General features: G+C 42.9%; 1 protein-coding gene and 1 long non-coding RNA gene across 3 annotated transcripts; both read right to left on the minus strand.

Annotated features, from left to right (window-relative positions):
• Positions 1 to 426: 426 nt before the first annotated feature.
• TAGLN3 (transgelin 3) lies at positions 427 to 12,637 on the minus strand. 2 transcript variants are annotated; one of them, XM_010567298.1, is made up of 5 exons: positions 12,248 to 12,637; positions 11,655 to 11,836; positions 10,623 to 10,797; positions 5,135 to 5,237; positions 428 to 978 (listed from the first exon to the last, which is right to left on the minus strand). In XM_010567298.1, the coding sequence occupies exons 2-5, from the start codon at positions 11,832 to 11,834 to the stop codon at positions 837 to 839; spliced, it is 600 nt and encodes a 199-aa protein (XP_010565600.1). In that variant the 5' UTR covers positions 11,835 to 11,836; positions 12,248 to 12,637; the 3' UTR covers positions 428 to 836. The 2 variants fall into 2 exon arrangements, with proteins under 2 accessions (XP_010565601.1, XP_010565600.1); XM_010567299.1 differs by lacking the exon at positions 12,248 to 12,637 and having other exon boundaries at positions 427 to 978; positions 11,655 to 12,001.
• Positions 12,638 to 18,967: 6,330 nt separating this feature from the next.
• LOC104831616 lies at positions 18,968 to 19,452 on the minus strand. The gene is made up of 2 exons (XR_774307.1): positions 19,237 to 19,452; positions 18,968 to 19,004 (listed from the first exon to the last, which is right to left on the minus strand). It is a non-coding gene; the product is annotated as an uncharacterized LOC104831616 (long non-coding RNA).
• Between the last annotated feature and the right edge of the window lie 231 nt (positions 19,453 to 19,683).

Raw genomic sequence — 19,683 nt, forward strand, 5'->3', positions numbered from 1 at the left:
TAAATGTCTGCCTGCCAGTGGGAAGGTGTGAATTAATTCCTTATTTTGCTTTGTTTTCACACACAGCTTTTGCTTTCCCTTTTAAACTGATTTTAGCTTGATCTACAAGTTTGCCAGCTGCAGTCAACCCAGCACACTAAGTCAAGGGAACTCTGAGCTAAACTGGGTGGGACTACATGAATCAGACTCGAAGGATAATACATCTTTTCTTCTTTTTAGGAAAATACATTGGGTGTGCCTTTAAACAAACACTAAATTGAGCATGTAACACACAACTGTAAACACTATAGCAAGGAGTCAGTCAGAGAGGGCTCTGGGTTAGGGGTGAGACAGGTTGACCATTCAAAACATTTAACTCCTTAGTACTGTACCACATGGTCGTTGGTTTTAATTGCTTTTACCTCCTTTAAATAACAAGTCTAAGAGGTGTCTTTAATTTGTCTTTATTATTAGGTCAAACAATATCATCACTGAATTGAAGAACGAGGTTACTGGTTGAAATACAAGTGCAGTGTGAGACAAACATGGAAGATAACACTTTGCAAATAAATTAATACAGAATAATTGTCTTTGCATAGTTCAGAAGTGAAAAGTAGGAGGCAGCAGTGCGCACGTGCTGTGAACTGACACACACCACCACGATAAACCCAAGTTCCTAGATGAACTTTGCAGCTGCAAATAAAACAAACCAAAAATACCCCAAACCTCAGAGAGCGCTAACTATTAAAAAACAGGCAGAAAGGGAACTAAAGAGCTTTTTTTTTGACTTTGCCTTTTTTTTTTTTTTAACAGACCATGCTGCAGAAGGAGTGTTTTCTCTACAGACAGAGATGCTTTTAGATAATCTGCCTTGGCATCCCATAGCCTGTCATACCCGACTGTGATGCTCCTTTGTTGCTGCCCATCTGAAGGCCTATTACGTTCTGCCCCTGACGAAGCTGCTCTTCTGAAAATCCTCGTCGATTCTGCTGTGCTTTCCTGTCCAGATAGACACAAAAAAGCAACATAAACACATACCATCATTCTGCATATGCCCAGAGGATCATGAAAGGTAATCTGAAATTGGCTCATGTTAACTGATGTGTCCCCCGTAATGCAATATTTCATTTGCACCATCCCATGGGCTGGACAATACTGGCTGGGCTAATTGCTTTCCTGCAGTTAGAAGTAATGCTCTAGTCAAACCTACACCACTTCAGACTTTCACTGTAGTACTTATTCCAGATCCTCAAGAGACTTCCCCAGCAGCTATGATAGGTAAAATATTTATGTAGTGCTGTATATAACACACATAATAGGGTTAATTTTTGTTAAGCCCTATGGCTCTTAACAGCTGTAGTCCATGGAATCTAATCAATGGGACACCTGTGCTATAATACAAGTTGATACCCATCTCCAGCAACAGCACAAATTGGTATAATTTAACTCAGTGGAGTAAATAAGGGCTGAATGTACCCAGAGAGACAATGGGACAGAGAAGTGATTTGCTCATTTTCGCAGAGCGGATGGTGGTTTCCTGCAGGACGGAACAATTGCTCTGCTGCCATTTCCAGATCTCTCTCCTCTAAGCAATAGACTTTCCCCTTTGCACCTGTGTCTTAACTGTATGACAGTCCTTTATCTTCTGTCAAAACATACTGACCACTTTTGTTCCGTGTCCCTGGTCTCAAAAGCCCTTTGGATCAATGAACCTTTGTTGGAGTTTAAAAGGAGCCTCTTTTCCCTGAAAATAGCACTGAGCGCCAAAGTGGCGGTTAAGAAGCAGCTCAAACGTTTGTACCCTGCTGCCTTACGAGAAATTGTTCATCTTAGATTAATCTTTCATTTATACAAGGAGGGGAAAACAAGTAATTTACAAGGGAGAAGGATCAGTCCGTCGCTACCAAATAAGCTGTATGAATCGGCAGAGCCCCAGACAGAGGGAGGCTCTCACTCAAGCAGACTCTACTCCCACCCAGGTACAATCTTTCTCCCCACTGGGTCTGTTTGTCCTTGGATCGGGTTACCCTGCAATATGGCATCCCCTTGCAATTCCCCTTTTCTCCCCACCCCACCACTAGATGAGAATGCTAGATTAGGCGCCTGCTGTGATTGAAAACCATCAAAATGATCCTCTCTGTGAGGGTCTGATCCTGTACTGTGCTGAGCACGCTAGCTCTTTGGTAGGCTCAGGGTGTTCAGGACATTGCAGGAGAAGATCTCACGTCGACTTGAAAGCCCAGCAAAACAGAAAGGTGAGAAAGATCCACAGGAAACTAGTACTGACCTGTCATTTTTTAGTACGTGTCTCCAGTGTTAATGTATAGACTAGTAAGAGGGCTTACAGAAGCCCATCACAGGCTCTCGGATCCCACAGCTCTTGCCAGAAGGCATGCCGGTTTGGAGGGAGGCACACAGAACTGCAGGCGCCTCAGAAAGCAACCCCCAATCACTGCTGCTTAATTTCTTTTCCAGAATACTTACACGGGCACCGAATTACTGCCAGGATCTCCAGGAGAGGATGTTTTTAGAACTACTCCTATTACCTAATTGAATCTCAGGTTCACTGTGTCTGCCTTTATTTTAATTAAAATCCCAGGAATACATTCTATTTTTTTTTTTTTCTCTTTTTTCCTAAAATTTTCAGCTGTGTTGTGGAGTAATTCCACAGAAAGTTGAAAAGTAACTCTGAACAGGAAAAAAATGAGAACTGCAAAGCAGAAATAAAAAGAGATACTAAAGGGAAGCCTGGATATGCTAATAGAAGTTGATTACGTATACAGTTTGGATAATACAGTGTTATTTTTACCATCATAAACACCGCATTTAGTATGTGATAGTCTTACAGATAACAAGACGTACTTGCATTTTGCTTTTAGGATGGTGGAAATGGCCTTAACTGAGACCGTAGAAAAAGAGGTGAGGGCAAGTCTATTCCCTGCGGTGTCTCACACTATGTCAAGGTCTGGCCTGTCTGCCATCACCTGGCATCGCTCTTACCACAAACTGAGCCCGCCAGGTCTGTTAACTTTTTGTGCCAACTTTGCACCAGTGCTTGTGGTTGCCAGCACACAAGGTAACAAACAGCCGTGGATCCATGAACCTTGCTAGGGCACACAAGGAAGCGGGGAATCAGGTCTGGTGGGACTGCGTATGCCAGACCCTGGCAATGGAAAGTTAAATGGCCTAGCTCAAGTGGGGAGGTATCTTAATCTCTGTAGATCCGTGCATGGATACACTTAATTTAATCTTGACTTCTTTAACTTAAGGCAATTAAGAATCAGCCTGAAAGCCCTGACTCCTGACTAACACTGGGTGGCAGTGAGGGGGCTTGGTCTGCCTGATGGGATGCGTAAGCTACTCAGAAAACAGCTCCTGATCTGCAATATGTTATTTCCTTACAGAAATAACACCAGTTTTCCTTAAGGCAGTGGCTATAAAATGATATTTCAGGGGCTGCAATAGATATGGATTGGCTATCCAAGCAGTACGGGCAGGACAGACAGCTAGGGGAGAAGGGAGGTGATCACATCTTCGTTTATGCCAATGAAAACTGTTCCCACCCACAATTAAGAGTCCAGATGAAAATTAATTTTTCCATGTAGGATTTTGTTTTAGTAACATAAAGCAAATAAGCCTGTCTGGGCCATAGTGATTTCATGTCTGGTTTATATTAAAGCATGTAACTGGATTTGAACCCAATTTTAAACCCAATTATATTCCATAAATACAAATCTATTTGTGCACTGTATTGTATTAAGTTAATTCAAACTAATTTCATATAAAGAATGCATAGGACTTATTCATCTAAAAGTCAAGTGTCCCTTAGCCTCAGTTAAACCAGCTCAAGGTTTAAGACAACCCAAGTGAAGTTTGCCTTACTTTTGCTGAGCCTCATCAAGACATCCGAAAATTCAAGGAAACCGAAAACAAGCAGCCAGCACTCTTTTTGCTAACATGCCTTAGACATTTTGGCATAAGAAGTACTCTTGGGTGGCAGAATCTCATGTCAATAATATGCCTGTGGGGCAGGAGGGCTAACTGTGGGAGGATTGCCTTTTCTTCCTGTCCCTGCTTCTCAGCCTCCCTAGCCAAAACAAATGGAGTTTTAGAGCAAATAAACAGTTTTGCCAAGGCAGAGAATTCTTCACAGATAAGTGGTACTCCCCAAGAAAAAAAGATGACTAGGAAATGAAATCATTTTTAGTTTGATGACAAATGGAAGGAGGCTTCATGCCTTCTCTTTGCTCAGTAAAGGGGTCACTATATGGGGGTATGCAGACATCCGTGACACCCTTGTCTTCATTAGTCTGTTATCTGATGTCAGGCAAAAGTACACTTTTCCTGCCAGCTAATCCTAGGACACACATATCTGCATGGCCGCTGCCATTTTCGTTCCCTTTTCTTCATAAATGGATATAAAGGATTAGCCGAAGCTGCTAAATAGATGAATGTCCTCAAAGTGGTGACTGAATTTCCTAAGTATCACTGCTCTCCTTCTAGGGAATAAGAGTCAGGGATAACGTCAGTGGACAAGAAAATGATGTCTCTTTTTCAGTGATCAGTGTGCTCACGCAGCAAGACGGCTATGCTACGCAGGTGCCTGCAGCAGGATGCTGCACTCCTGCCTGTGTGCACTACCAAAAGCCAGCCGGCAGGGTCCCCACGCACGTCCACGTCCACCAACACAGCCTGTAACAGCCTCCTCCAAAAGCAGCACCTCCAAGAGGAAACCAGCGCTGGAGCCACGGGCAATGCGCTCCTTAGCTCCAGTAGTGCTGTCCCTGCTCCGGGCCAGGAGGGAGAAGTAAGGTGGTGCGACAGGGCTGCATGAGAAAAGGCTGCGCTACACAGCTCCCACAGGGCTCCTCCCCAGCAGCCCTGGTGTAACTTCAGGCCGACAAGATATGGTGGGACGTGGGCCTAGCCGTGATGCTGATAAAGTTGGGAACCAGCGAAGGGTAGAAAATGTTGCTGCCTGGTTGGGTCTTTGCTTCCTCCTCTAGACTCTTGAGAGAAAATCTCTCCATTACAAGGAAACTGTGGAAAAATTCTTCTCTTCCTTTCCCATTAAATCTCCTCAAAGCCTAAAGGCAGACAGTATTACCACCTTCCCGGGGAAGACAGCTTGGAGCAGCTGAGCTTTGGACTTTACCTGTGAAACCAGGATGGATCCCCTTTGTAGCAGCCGTCATCCTTGGTGACTGCCAAACTGCCTAGAGCCATTAAGGTTCTCTGCACTGCTGCCATGTCCTTCCCTAGAAAGCCAGACAGTGAAATTAATATAAGAAATCCTCGCACAACAAATAGCTTGGCACACTGATAAACAGTCTTATCCAATGTATTAACAAACTCCCTCAGCTCCCCTGAAAAAGTTCACTAATAGCATTTTAAATGCTATTTTACTGTTGCTGAAATGGAGGTACTGACATGCAAGAGCTTATTAAAAGTCATCAAAGGAACAGTGTTAAAGTGAAACTTAACAATTCAGACTTTTCCAGGCCTCTGGCTATTTTAATGCCTTCCCCCATGCTCTTTTAAGTCCTTCTAGATAATCCTTTTGGCAAAATTTTCTCCTAAGAAGAGATCACTTTGGTGTACAAAGAATGGTAATATACACAGTAAAACATGGCTTAAGGTGTACAGTGTGTTGAATAACAGTGCTGTGTCTCAGTTTCTTCACCTGTAAACTGGTAAGACTGATCCCACCATTTAACCCCTGGCAATTCCAGACAGTCCCTGTGCTAACAGAGCTCACAGCAGTCCTGGAGACCTCCTCTGCAGATAACTCCTATCAGTCCTTCCCAATTTCACCATCAGATTTCACCTCCCAAATCCTTCCTTTCTCAAGCTGCCAAAAATCATAGAATGGTTTGGGTTGGAAAGGACCTTACAGATCACCTAGTTCCAACCCCCCTGCCACGGACAGGGACACCTTCCACTAGACCAGGTTGCTCAAAGCCCCATCCAACCCGGCCTTGAACACTTCCAGGGATGGGGCATCCACGACCTCTCTGGGCAACCTGTTCCAGTGGCTCCTGCCATCCAGCCCACTATTCTTCTACTTCCTCCCTAAGTTACCTCACTTCATTCCTCATTTCAAAAAGTCAGGGCTCATCTCATCTTTAGCCAAGTAAAAGTTACATATCTGGTCATCACTGGTCCTTTAGGTTCCCTCCATAAACAACAGTGAGAGAAAAGCTTCTCAGGGGATAATTTATGCCATCTGTATTGGGAAGGGTGAAATTGCCTATTGCTTGCTTAGACGCACAACTTCCACCTAACTGAAAATTCACCGGGTTTCCAAAAGGGCACCTTACACTTTTTGAAATATAAGGCTTATTTTCAATAGAGGTTTGCATTTAAAAACTGGTATCCCCTCCTCCTGTGTCTCCTTCCAAAATGAGGATAATAAAAAAATTTTGCTTTTTGGTCAACATCTTTTCTGATTCCTCCAGTGAATTTAAAAAAAAAAAAAAAAAATCACAAATGAAACCAAACCAAAACCAACAGGGGAAACACAGAAATTTAAAAAAAGTTAACATTGCTCCTTTTTTCTTGCTTCTTCCCCTGCACTTTGTCACTTGGTGTAAAAAGGGCAGGGAACATATAGACATCAGAGTCAGACAGACTTTAACTCATTACCCAATGCAGACACGTTAACTTTTGGAAAACTTTCTAGCAAAAATGAGTTGCAGCATGTATTTCCAATTGTGTGAGGTGGTAAGTTGTTTGAAATCTGCCTTTTGCCTCTCCCTTCATCTGAAATCCTTCTGTAAGTGTTTCTATGACTCTCCTCCCTTTCTTCCTGTTCCAGTTCTTCCTCTTTTCTAAAATAATTTATCTAGTTAAGAGATCTGATTCAGACTGTAAGTTCTTCACATGGGAAAATAAGTAATTCATAAAAACATGAGAGACTAGAGACATGATGATGATAACAGATTTCAGAAATACTTCCAGTAGACCAATATTAATGAAAATCCCTGTAGACCAGCCGGAGCGTAGAGGGAAGCGAGCGCTGCGCATTTCTGTTTACGCTATGCATCACCCTGATTATAGGCAGATGCAGTTCAGGGCTTTGGTTCATACAAACCCAAATGTGTAACACACTGGCTCAGGTGAGGAAGACACCCTAAAGCTGAAAACATATAGCAGCTTCCAACTGTGGCTGTCATACACAGCCTATTAAAGTTTATAGCAATCCTATCTGCAGGGGACCATTTGCTCAGAAAATAAACTGTCAGCCATCCAGAATCCTCATTTTACTGTATTTGCTAACACAAACTGCATCAGACGGGGTCCTTGCTTAAGAGGGCAGCTGAAGAGCCGACATCCCACACGCGCACATACACAGGCGCGCATAGAAGAGTGCGAGGCAGAAACCCTCAGAGCTCCCCGAAGCAGCAGATGTACCATATGCTGTCACAGCTGCCACATACAACGTCCTTGGGATGCCTCCCATATAACGGGGAGCGCGGCGATGGGCTGGGATGAAGAGGGACGTGAAGAAGGATTTAAAAGTGAATGAGCAGAATAATGACGGCAAAGGCAGAAAAAAAAGAAAAACAAAAGACGGGTAGCAAAATATGATGATCGGCCTCGCGGAGCCATCTGGCAGTGTCCCCCCCCCTCCAGCTCTGCGCTCAGCTCTGCTTTATTTGTCACTGGTGAGTGGGAGATGCTGCAGGGGAAAAACAGACCGAGTGGGAGCCGAGTGCCACATGACAAAACAAAGCCGCGGCCACGGCGCTGCTTTGCAGAGCCTCCTTGCTGCGTCCGAGGGGTGCTGTGGGTGAGGAACACCCCAAATCCCTGTGGTCTTGTGACATCTGCCCTCTTCCACCAAAGGATACGGGGGGCTCGGTGGGCAGCATAAAAAGGGCTGTGAAAAATTTCAAATTCCCACTGAGAAACTCACCTACCGCTACAGCCACCTGACAGAAGGGATAACCCGCATCCTCTGAAGCCAGGCTTGATGCTGGCATTGCAAAAAACTGCGGTCAGTGCCTTCTCCCAGCTCCAGTATCTGCTCACTGACAGCCACGTGGGCTGCCTGGGCCCCCAGCCTCAGCCTCCCCGAATCCAGCCGCGGGGACCCACGCCGACAGCATTGCCTCTGCATCTTCAGTGTCCTCTTTGCCTCTGCATCTTCAGTGTCCTCTTTGCCTCTGCATCTTCAGTGTCCTCTGCTTCGTGCTTTGAACAGCACAGCCTCGCAGGGGATCCTGGCACTGCCTGCACAAGGAGGAAGGGGTCTTTGCTCACTTCGTACGGTAAACCTTTCTCTTTGGGGGAAACCTGGCTGGAAGGCCACCTTCTCCAGGTCCAGAAAGGGGAAGGTTCAAACCCAAAGATGGAGAACTGCTCCGCATAGGATTCCTGAAATGCTTTTTTGTAAAGGCTGAACGAGTACTCAGAGGTACAGCTGCCTCCTGCCTGCCTGGAAGGATACCAGGGCGGTATCTGTAAAAACCAGCAAACATGGTATCTTGGGCATGGATTCGGGAAAGCTGCTCAGCACAGTACATTTAAGTAAGAAGGGACCAGAAGAGAGGCGATGCTTCTCCTGGGCCAAGAAGTCACAGAGATGAAGAAAAATGCACCAGATGGACTGAGTGAGTTCGAAACAGCCAACAGCAGATTGCATCCTAAAACATTTCCGTTAATCATTACTAAGAATTTCAAAGCAAAAGCTCTCAGAAAACAATTAGCGCCAGAGAAAAGCTGTTTTTCAGTCACACATACTTTTCTTTCCCTATAAACATACAATGACATCTCCTCTCTTTCTAAAGAGGTTATGGCCTGAAGTGTAGGAGCGCTGTAATTATGACATAGTGAAAAAGAGACTGTCCTTTCTCTCCAGCTAATGCATCCAGGTTCAGACGATTCAGCCCTGAAGCAGCACAGATGATAGAGGTCAGAGTTATGGTTAGACACAAAAAGCTTGCAGTGACTCACTGCTGGAGCGACATACTGTTTCATCTCAGCACTGAAATGAGCAGCGGGAGGGATGAAAAAGGAGTGGGAAAGTGAGGAGACACAGATTAGTTTGGGGAAGTCCTAAAATAACAGCGGAGAAAAGTCTTGCCTGTCTCCTTCCTAGGTTGGGAGTTGTGTTTGACTTCCTGTCCCCTGGAAGTTACCAGCTTTTTTCCTTACGTCTGTCGAGAAAAGGTCATGAGTGAAAGGAAGAGAAATGAGGAGAAAGCCACCGTCATTAGGAGCTTTTTGTCTTCAAAGCAAGTCCTTTTCGTCGTAAGGATCAATGTACCATACTTCCATTTGCATGGTGTGAAGCCATTATGAGATGCAAAAGACTGCAAAGATCAGCCATCTGAAATGAGCTATTATCATCCCTTACAAGATAGATGGAGCTTCTCTTTCAACAGCCTGCTAGGCTGGGGGTGGACGGTGGGGGTGTTACTCCAGGGAAGTGAAAATGCCTTCATTTAAGACATTTAAAGGTAGATTGGATGAAACACTAAAGGCTGAACTGGAAGAAACAGTCCTGCCCTTGTGCCCAAAGGTGGCATTTGTCAAGCAAATCTGGCACCCTGAGAACGTTACGGATCCCAGTAACTCCAGCTGTCAGTATGTCCTTCCCTTCTAACCCATCCACAAAGAGCTCCCTAGGCTTTCATTCCTCAAGCTGTCCTTCAGAGGAGTGGTCTCTTCCACATATCCCGACAGCCTGTGAAAACAGACCCCACTTGTTTTGCTCCATGCGTGTTCCTACACAAACTATACTGACCAGCTTTCTCGATGGATCGTTTTCCTCTTTCCACTGTTTCATTCTCATGGCAGATTTTTGACCCTCCGCGCCTGCCTTTCACTACCCTGCAGCCATCCTTGCTCCGAGCCCTCGCACAAAGCGTTTTGCCTCACCTTGTCCAGAGAGAGACGGGATATACAGTGTATTTGGCTACAGCACCAGGAAGGGATGCGTCACCCCAGAAGAGGGCAAAGCCAGCCGTGCGAACGCACAAATGACTCAGCTCTTCAGGAACCAGAACTCGCAGCTTCCATTTCGAGCATGGGGTGGAGATAGCCTGCGCCTGGGTTACTGCAAAACCACAGGGGCACTCTGAATTTTTTTTGCTGTTGCCATAGTGACCTGTCTTAACAGACTGTATCCTCAGAGAGAGATGCTCAGCTAACATGGTGCTAGCAGCGAGTTTTGCTTCTCGCTAGTCATAAATGAGCCCTTGTAAGCTTCGCAGGGGCATATATGCTCCTGGGAATGTATTTTATAGCTGTAATTTAAGCTTTGCTTGTAATTTGAAAACTGCAATAAAATTTTGTCATCAGAAAATAAGGGGTTTCCATATTTGCTATTAGAAGCTATTTGCTTGGAAATAATTAGCATAGAGAACATTTGTTTTATTATGTCTGTGGATTTCTATCAGAATGATGGGCTTTTGGATAACACATGAGCTTGGAAATGCTCCGTTATGTCCTCAGGGTAATATAAATCCCTCAGAGGAGATAACGCACCACCGGAAGAACATGGTAATGAGGTAAGGCAAACAGAAACAAAAGATAATTACATTAGAGAATATGCCTTAGACAAAATGCACCATTACAACCCATCAAAGCGAAGTAAAATGAAGACTGCAAGCTGACTTCCAGTTTATTATTTTTACCTTCCCATAAATCCACTGTCTGGAAAATATCTGTTGTTCTTACTCCGTAGATTTCAGCAGCTTTTAAGAACTGAGAAATTTGTTCCATCTGCTTGAAAGCCATTTTTGATTCAGAGATCTTTGCAATGGGCTCATTTCCCTTTGGATGTAAACTGTTTATTAACTTGCATAACAGCTGAGAGACAAATACAGAAACAAAATTAGAAAGCAGTCACCAAACTAGAAGGCAATTTCTGCACATGAAATAATGCTGCGAAATGCTTTTGACCTGGCCGGGTTCTGTCAGGGACATAATTTCTTCAATTAAAATCAAAGAAGTGAATTGATAATACTTAAAGTATATTAGAAATGCATTAAAGCTTTCATTAACTAATAGCAATAGCCTGACCATCTAAATCCTAATCTGCTAGAAACAACAAAGCAATCACTGGTAAAGGTTATATAACAACTGACAGAGAAGAAACCACATGCCCGAGCCAAAAAACTAAGCAATGTCAATAGAAATATTGTTAAAGTCACATTGGCAGAGAATCAACGATTAGCGTATTCTTGCAGCCCACTGCAAACAGCAGCATCTGCCTGTTGTTCAATAAACCAACGGAATACAATGTTTCAGCTACAGAATTATCCCCAAGAAGCAAACAATTATGACATAATCCAATCCTTCAAATTTTCTATATCTCTTCACATTTCCCTGTCAACGCTGATTATTTCATAAAGAGAAAAGTATACATCTGATTTTAAAACAGTTCTCATTTAACTCTATGAGAAAAGGTGCTGAAGGAATGAGTCATACTCATATATAACATGCATGACTCATAAGAATCATAAGTACTGTACTAATTTCAGTGCACTAGTAAAATAATTTTCTTCTGAGATTTAGACTCCTGGTCAAAAGGAAATAAATCAGATACTAAGATCTATATTTTTGCACTGGCCATGAGCTCTGACCAATATAGCTAGATGAAGACAAAACCCAAGGACACTGTGCATATGAACACATGCAAGTATATAATTGAACAAAACACTTACCGTTCCATCCATCAACCAGGTCTGAAAATGTTGCCTTCCAGGAGGAGGGTGCTCTATCTGTTCTCCACACTGTACAATAATCCAGTTCACCAGCCTAGACTCTAATTCCGGGTCATATTTCTGTTCAATCTTTTCCTGAACTTCTCGGCTTAAGCCATAGCTTGGTCCTCTGTTAGCCATCTCTGGAACCAAAGCAGAACTTACTTAGTGGGTAGAGTCCTGATCTGCAGCTTTGAAGTCCGCACCGGAAAATTAAAGAATAAAAGAGTGAGCAGCCTGCCCTATACGTTAGACAGTTGAACAGATGTTCGTCAACACTGAAAGTAACTGTATGGCACCGGTTATAGCTGTTGTGCAGAACAGGGGAGGGATCAACGAGGGAATATCCTTTTCCAAAAGCACAAATCAGCTACAACATTTTTTTTTCTTTAAAGAAGGAAAAAACAGCAGTCCCCCCTGCCCAACCACAAAAACAGAAGAAAAGCAAGATTTAAAACAGAGAGGCTTCTGCTATGTTTACAGAGAATACAATAGAGTTCTCAGATCAATGTTAAAGCTGCCTGCAAATCCGAAAGCACTTTAAAATTGCCTACCTAATACTTGCTAATAAGAAGAAGGCTGTACATGGGAGCTCAAGCAATCCGATTAAAGATGCAGTCAGGGTCTTCCTCGGCAGAGATGCGGGGAGGGATATCCAGAGATCAGCAAATTGGAAAGCCTCGGTGAATTTAAGAGACGAAGGCTGCCACAATGCCCTGCTGCTGCTGCAGCATCCTGGTTTGAAGAACAGTGTATCGATTTGATTTTCCTCACATATGAGGAGGGTCAAAGCAGGGGCGTTGCTAAGAGCCATTAAAGAGGCCTGCCTACTCAGTCACAGCCCGGGATCCTGTTCATCTCGCCCATCTGCAGTCTGGTTTCATGCATGTTTCCTCAGCCTTGCGCTGTACACCCCACAGTCTCAGTTTTACTCCACCTAGTCTGCATCAACCCAAACTGCACCAAGCATCCCAGCGCCAGATAGTTCGAAATACAAATAGAGGGACCCCGCCAGACTTCACTCTGTTAAACAAAGGTAACAGAAACGACTACGCATCTTGTTTATTTTTAATTACAAAGCAGAAGCAAATCCTTTTTCTCCTTGTTCTGCATCACGATGCTAACAGGCTTAGAGTGTGAAAAAATAATTTCTCCTCTGCCCTGTTCAAGCGCTGGTAAAAAGTTTCAACAAGGGGACAATAGGATGAAAAGTCAAGGAGGAGAAGGCAGGTAGTAGAATATTATTATCACCCTATCGTTAGTATATATTAGGCTATCAAATAGTGCAATAGCGTCCCGAGAACACAACTTGAACCGCTAAAAACAAGGGGAAATCACCGAAAACTAGCAAACCTACTATAAAGCACAAGGATCGTATTTTCTGCTGGTATGAGTCAGCATACATCCCGTGATAGAAGGGAGCTATGCCCATGTACAGTAGTTTAAATTTTGATTATACCACTGCAGTGGTGGGAGGGGAGAGAAGGAAAGTTAAGACAAGAGACTTTTCTTCTGTTCTGATTTGCACAGATTTATCCTTTATTAAATAAAATCATTTTGCTCCCCTCTGAGTTGCACCAGACCTTGTCAAATGTCTTTCATCCACGCTGTATTATCCACCCTGCTACGAAATAGTTCCCTTTTGCCAAGTGATTCATGTTCAGCTTAATATGAAAGGAGGCTGATAAACCTGAGGTGGATTCACGGTCAGCTTTGCCAAAAAAAAAGTCCTTCTGCTGCATTTAAAAAGAAAAAAAAAAATACAGCTCCTTGTATATCTATCTCATAATGGTCTCTTCATCCATTACTTTCTCATTTTTAGACCATGAATTCTCAGATTTATACTGCCTTGGATGCTGCAGGGCTTGAGCAGACTCAAGAGATGAAAAATTTAATAGATCACCTAATTCATTGGTGTCCTCCACAGGCATTTCTTTTAGTGCTTTCCCTTCTCTGCACTGGTAGTTTTAAAACCTTATGAAATATTTGATTACATAACTCAGAGCCTGCTACGTGACAGGGCCACCACTTGAGCACTTTCCATCCCAGCGAACACGCTGTCGAAGGCACAGCAAATGCGCAGGAACCAAGACTGCAAACAGAGCCTGGAGATCAGAGGAGCAGTAAACTGCAGCTGCAACAGTAAAAGGCAGTACATGAATTTGACGTCCTTTCCATTCAAGCAACTGTTAAGGGCCAGGCCTTACACTCCTCAGCCAGTCCCACAAAGCTTTATTTTGCACTTTCAGGTCTTTTTGTGTTCTGTTTAGAAGGGAGCTACCCAGGTTGCTTGGCTGTTTCTGGTCCCACAAGGGTGTTCGGTGCTCCCTGGTAATGAGATTTCATGAAAGCCACCTACCTTTGCATCAGCCTCTGACCCCGTTTCCTAACTTGGGGCCAGGCATGGGTAATTTAACTCTCCTAAGCTGCAGAGCAGAGGTCTCCCCCTTCACAGATGTTGGCTATGCAACCTGTTCTCGAGGGACCGTTCCATACTGTGAAAGCTGAAAAGCAAGCTTGGCCGTCAATATCAATTTTTAATAAGGCTTTGAAAACCAGGAAAGCTGCAGAGGATTGGAAACATGCCAGCCCTCCCCCCCGATATTTCCAAAGTACGAGTAATCAAATTATAAGTCTGTTTCTGTGCCATCAATCCTGGGAAAAACAATGGAATGAATTAATTTTTTTAAAGCCATAGTGTTGATGCAATTTACTAAAAGCTCTGCAATACATTAGAGCTGCCTACTGCACGACACGTTGATTAGGGAACTAAAGTGACTCTGAAACAACATGACACATTAAAGAGGTTAAAGCTGACTAACTAGTAGGTCCTATAACGTGACTGTAACTGAAAAATCATTAATGATTGCGTATATTTTTATTCAGTTTGTACAAGAATGTGTTCCCAGGCCTGCACTATTTAATATGTTATTAGAAGTCACAAAAAAAAGCCCAGAATCCCAAGAACATCCCAGCTTATGCAAGCTGTGATGAATAAACAACAAAGATAAAGAAAACTCCTTGAAAGCAGTCTACCTGGAAGCAGGCAAAAATGCGTCTCATTGCAGCCAAAGTCTAGCCATCTTCAGAACAGTGCTTTTCAGAACGTAGCACTCTGTCCTATGAAAACGCAGATGTTAAGAAAAAATGCAGAGCGTGATGGAAGATAAGCAGGTGGGCACAGAGGCTGGGCAAGACACTGTGACTGAAAGTCTTGGCTGAGTAAAACAAGAGGTGCAACAGCAATGGGAATATCCTATCCAGTTCTGCAATCGCTCTCCAGAAAAAGCGGTGAAAGAATGAAGTAAATTCAAATAGTCACTTCAGTAACCAGAGGATTGAAAATTAGAGCCTTTACAGTAACCACTTCAGAAGGATTATCTGTTTAGCTCGTCAAAACTAGAAGTTAAGAAATGGCAAGCACATGTGGCTACAAAGCAAAGAAGAACTGAAGGAACTCGAGTTGCTTCTGTTGGACACAGGCATATTAAAGCCTGATGGCTAGAAATGTAACGTGTGGAAGAAAGGGGCAGGTTTCCAGCAGCAAAGGTACTACCATTAGAACACTTCACCTACTGCTTCCAATGGATTTTGTCCTCTTATTTTTCTTGGAAACACAAGATTGGAACTTATGACTAAAAACAGAGATGAAGTTTGAATTCTTGAAGTAGGATTTCACGCCTGTAAGCACTATGGCTCATCTTATGCTTTCAGATAACCACAGTATTACCCTATAAATCTTTGAAAATCTATAAACAAATGCTGCCAACAACAAAAAACCCTGACATTAATTAGCTCACTACCCATGTTTAGATCCAGGGTAACTCAATAGGTTTCAGTGTCTTCCAGCTGGAACACAGAGGGAAAAGTAAAACTTATCCTGCTACAGAGCAACCCTTAATATTTGTTAGATTCACTGTTTGGCAATTCCCTCCTTAGAAAGAGCTTCGTATTTCAGCCATCCCAAAGCACTATCTTTCAAAGTATGCTGGGTCAATTCCCATCAGACCAAGCTACCCAGCAATCAGAATAACTGGGAAGTCCAAGCTCCATTTCCCAGGTCTGCCACTGTGCAATAATGGACCTTTCATAATGACAACAACAACAACAAAAATCAGGAAATTTTCCAAAGCTATAAAACAGTTTACAACACCTCCCTTCACAAGGAAATTTCTGAAGAGCTGCTGAAAAATGCTCCCTGCATATACGCCTATGTCATGATGTCACATTTTCTAGAGTTGCGAGAGGCTGCTAAGGTTCAATACAAGCTCAGTGCAAGTACAGGGCCTTTTTCAGGGTGACGCAAGACCAGGGAAGTGCTCTGTAGACCCTTGGTTTTATTCATGGCCTTGCTTTGTCATAAGATACCTGGAGATGTTCTACGCAAGGGAAATAGTCAGACTCGGGGAAAAAAGCAGCTATTGTAATATTGCCATCTTTTTAGCTGTGCAAACCAGGTGGCAGAGATATCAGAACCAGGGTACATTAATTTGAAAAATTCTAACTTCCCCATTAATTTGAAATCTAAAATCTGGAGAGCCTTGAAGACAAAAAGTGTTGACTTAAGCAAGTATCTTCTCTTTCACCTGCAAAAGGGTTTCTTTGCCAGCTCTGAAGATGTTAAGTCCCAAGCAAGTGCATAGTTTGAACACCTCAAATTTGGGATTAAAAGCAAAGTAATTCAGGAAGGAAGGACCTTCCTATTTGTGGGACAGAACAGAATACACCGACGCTCCGGTCTGCGAAACAAGGCAGCTCCTAAGGCTGCCATGACCAGAAGTGTTTCTGGGATTCACAAGTCATTGACCACCTTCCAGGCAGCTCGCCAGCAGAAAGGTACCACTTACCACTGGAAACCAACTCCCGTGGATATAATTGCCAGCATTCCTGATATTCAATACGACCTTGGAAGTGAATTGTGCATTTTAATTCTCAGGATCTTTTGTGCTGATTTGACAGACTCCTTGAAAGAAAACCAACACATTTCATCATATCAATTTTTTATCTGTCCCCAGTAAAAACAATACCTTCTGAGAACTACCTTGGTTTGAAAATTATGCATTGCGATACACATTTACCAGAAGAACAGAAAAGAAGTAATATCTTTATTTCACTGAAATACAGGTCAAAACAGACAGCAAGATTTACAAATAAACAACCAAACAAGATCAAATCCCTTAACTAAATAAATGCTTCTTAAGATTAGGGATTTAGCTTGTCTGTCAGGGACTTTTTCAAGAGTTGCTGTCCTAAGGACTAGCACACCCTGGCGCACTTTCTACCAGCAAACCATGTTCAACACAGAAGCAAAGGAGAGGATTCTTACAAGGCCCAGACCTGATCCTAGGCAGCCCACATCCTTCAGGGATTGCTTTTCCAGGACCAAAGTCTGGGCAGGCCATTTACATCACTTCAACCTTCAAGCGTGCTACTGTTCAGCATACCTTGGGCACCTGCTTCCACCCGGACAGGCAGCAGTGACCTTCTCATGTTGCCATGTGGGAGGCAAGCAGACAAAACGGTGCAGGTCAGAAGCCCCCAAAGAACACAACCTTTCAGATCCCAGCCTAAAAACATTTTAAATTTGTATTTTAGTTTCAGAACCAAGTGACTGGAAGTTTTAGCAGCTGTCATTTGCTTTTCATTCCAAATATAAATGCAGAGCTAGCCAAAGCTCCTTGCCAAACACAAATCAAGACACTGCAGCAGGCTGAGAACATGTCTATTCCTCACCCGTGAGCAGATCACACGCTACAATTACTGACTGCATCATATGGAGGACGCCCATTTCTCTTTAATGGAATAGAAGCATTGAACCATATAACATACATATGCAGGACTTGAAAGAGCAACACAAGGTCAAGCCTGCAACTAGACTGCAATAGGTCCTGTAATTTAGATCTATGCATAACACGGCCAAGGCTGCAACTAACATTTTTCTGCTCTAGGCAAATATATATTGAAGAGAGATGAGGTCCTACACTCACAAAGTAAATCCGAGCTATATAAACTGATCTACGAGCAGTAAATCTGTGAGCAGTATATTTTTGTCCTTTGTCTCTTCTTCCCAACCGTTACAGTAATCTCTTCCCCTAGAAGACACCTGCCAGGAGAAAAGCAACATGCACAGTGGCATTAAAACCATCTACGTAGCAAGCCACCTGCTATTAACAGAATGGTGAGGTCCCTCTGCCTTTCCTGTCCCTGCTGGGCTTGAGAACAAGGGCAGAAGGACAAGAATGCGCACTGATTTTTGGTATTTCTGTATGTGTTCCTCCCACAGTTGTTGAATTTTCACCAAGCTTTAGTGACATTCTGCATTCTCACACATCTGACTGAATTTGTACATCAGCCCAAAGCAGAGACCACTGATCTTGAGACAGGTGAAACACATAACCCCGTTCTATTTCCAGGGAAACCTTTACCTTTAACATAGTTTTTTAGCACTTAAAAAAACAAACAAAAAAAAAAAAAACCCCAAAAAAAACCCTGAAAGGGTAAGGTAGGCCTCTCTGTAACAGCACAGCTGAGTAACTTAAAAATCAAAGAGGTTAAAAATCTCATTATTCCCCAGGACACGATTTTCCCTCCCACTTCCCCCCCCCCCCCCCGAGGGAACAGGGGCCCAGGAAAAATGACAAGTACAGAGCTAATGTAGCAACTCTGACCAAGGCACTGGTTCAGAAAATGTTGTAACTCTGTATTGCAGTACAACTAGAGCATTGAAAACATTTGAGCAGCTGCAGACACATAGCCGGTTGAAAGTTTCTCTCTAAGCACGTTTTAATTTGATATGAAAAGTATGGTACCATAAATCTCAGCCTCACTGAATAACTGCGTGGCCAAGAGAGCCTGTAATCAAAATTAACATACAAATGAAACAGCAGGAGGCAGTTCTTCTAAGGCCTATCCAGCTAAGTTTTTTTGTGAACACTGCTTTGTTTGTATTTAGTGTTGATGCAAGAGAAAATAAGTTAACTGAAACTACATGAAACACTTAATACCATTTAACTCCCCCCCCAAAAAAGTTAAAGTGTGTAATACAAACCCAAACAACAGAAGAGACAGAACAAGTAGAATACTTGACAAGATAAAAATAAGCGTATATGAAACTGCTCAATATACACAGAATAAGAGCACTTGTTTATTAGGAAACAAGTTGAATGAGCTCAAGAGACTCTTTCAACACATACAGGTCTACTGCAGAGTTTAATGCCAAACACGGGAAAACATGCCTCACCATTTTCTTCCTTTTCAGAAAGCAGGATTGTTTGTTTCACAAGTCTGAAGTAGTTTGATTTTGCAACAGACCTGAAATGAAAATGTTGGTAAGGGCTAGGGACAGTTGAAGTCAGCTGGTAATGCTTTTGTTTCTTTTTAATGAAAAGTGTTACCCCTTTTTTCTGGTATTATATGCTCATTAAGCTTCCTGCCTAGCTATAAAAGCTTTTTGTTATTTACTCATGAAATTTGAATGACTGTAACTAACTCCTCAGCAGGAGTTAATGTTATGTAGTTTAAGCATTACATATAAGATAAATACCTTGAGGTGCTTATTCAACTACTATTGTTTGATCAAAATCACCACCACAAGCAGCTGAGTTGCTCAGTTACTGTCCAGAGCTTCCTTGTACTGCAACAGCAGTGTCAGCTCCAACATGTCCGTACTACGCTCAGTGACAGATGAGCCCAGAACTCATTTTCAGACCTGTCAAAAGTGAAAGACAATGAGAATGCTAATGACTTAAGCTAAGAGCGCTACTGAAAATAATTAAGTGTAGATTAGGGTATTTGGAGAAAACCAACACCCCTCAGGCAGCACAAGACAGAGTTGGTAAATTCGAAAGACGCTGATTGTTTCATGTGAGTCAAGCTTACTGTTGAGGAAATGTATGCTATATATTCACAAAACATACTTTGTATTTGGCAACAAATTAGAAGTCCATAACAAAAAAAAAAAAAACAAACCAGAACATAGGAATTCATTACA

The sequence above is a fragment of the Haliaeetus leucocephalus genome, unplaced genomic scaffold (assembly GCF_000737465.1).
Source record: "Haliaeetus leucocephalus isolate CR32 unplaced genomic scaffold, Haliaeetus_leucocephalus-4.0 Scaffold228, whole genome shotgun sequence".
In the NCBI taxonomy this organism is placed as follows: domain Eukaryota; kingdom Metazoa; phylum Chordata; class Aves; order Accipitriformes; family Accipitridae; genus Haliaeetus; species Haliaeetus leucocephalus.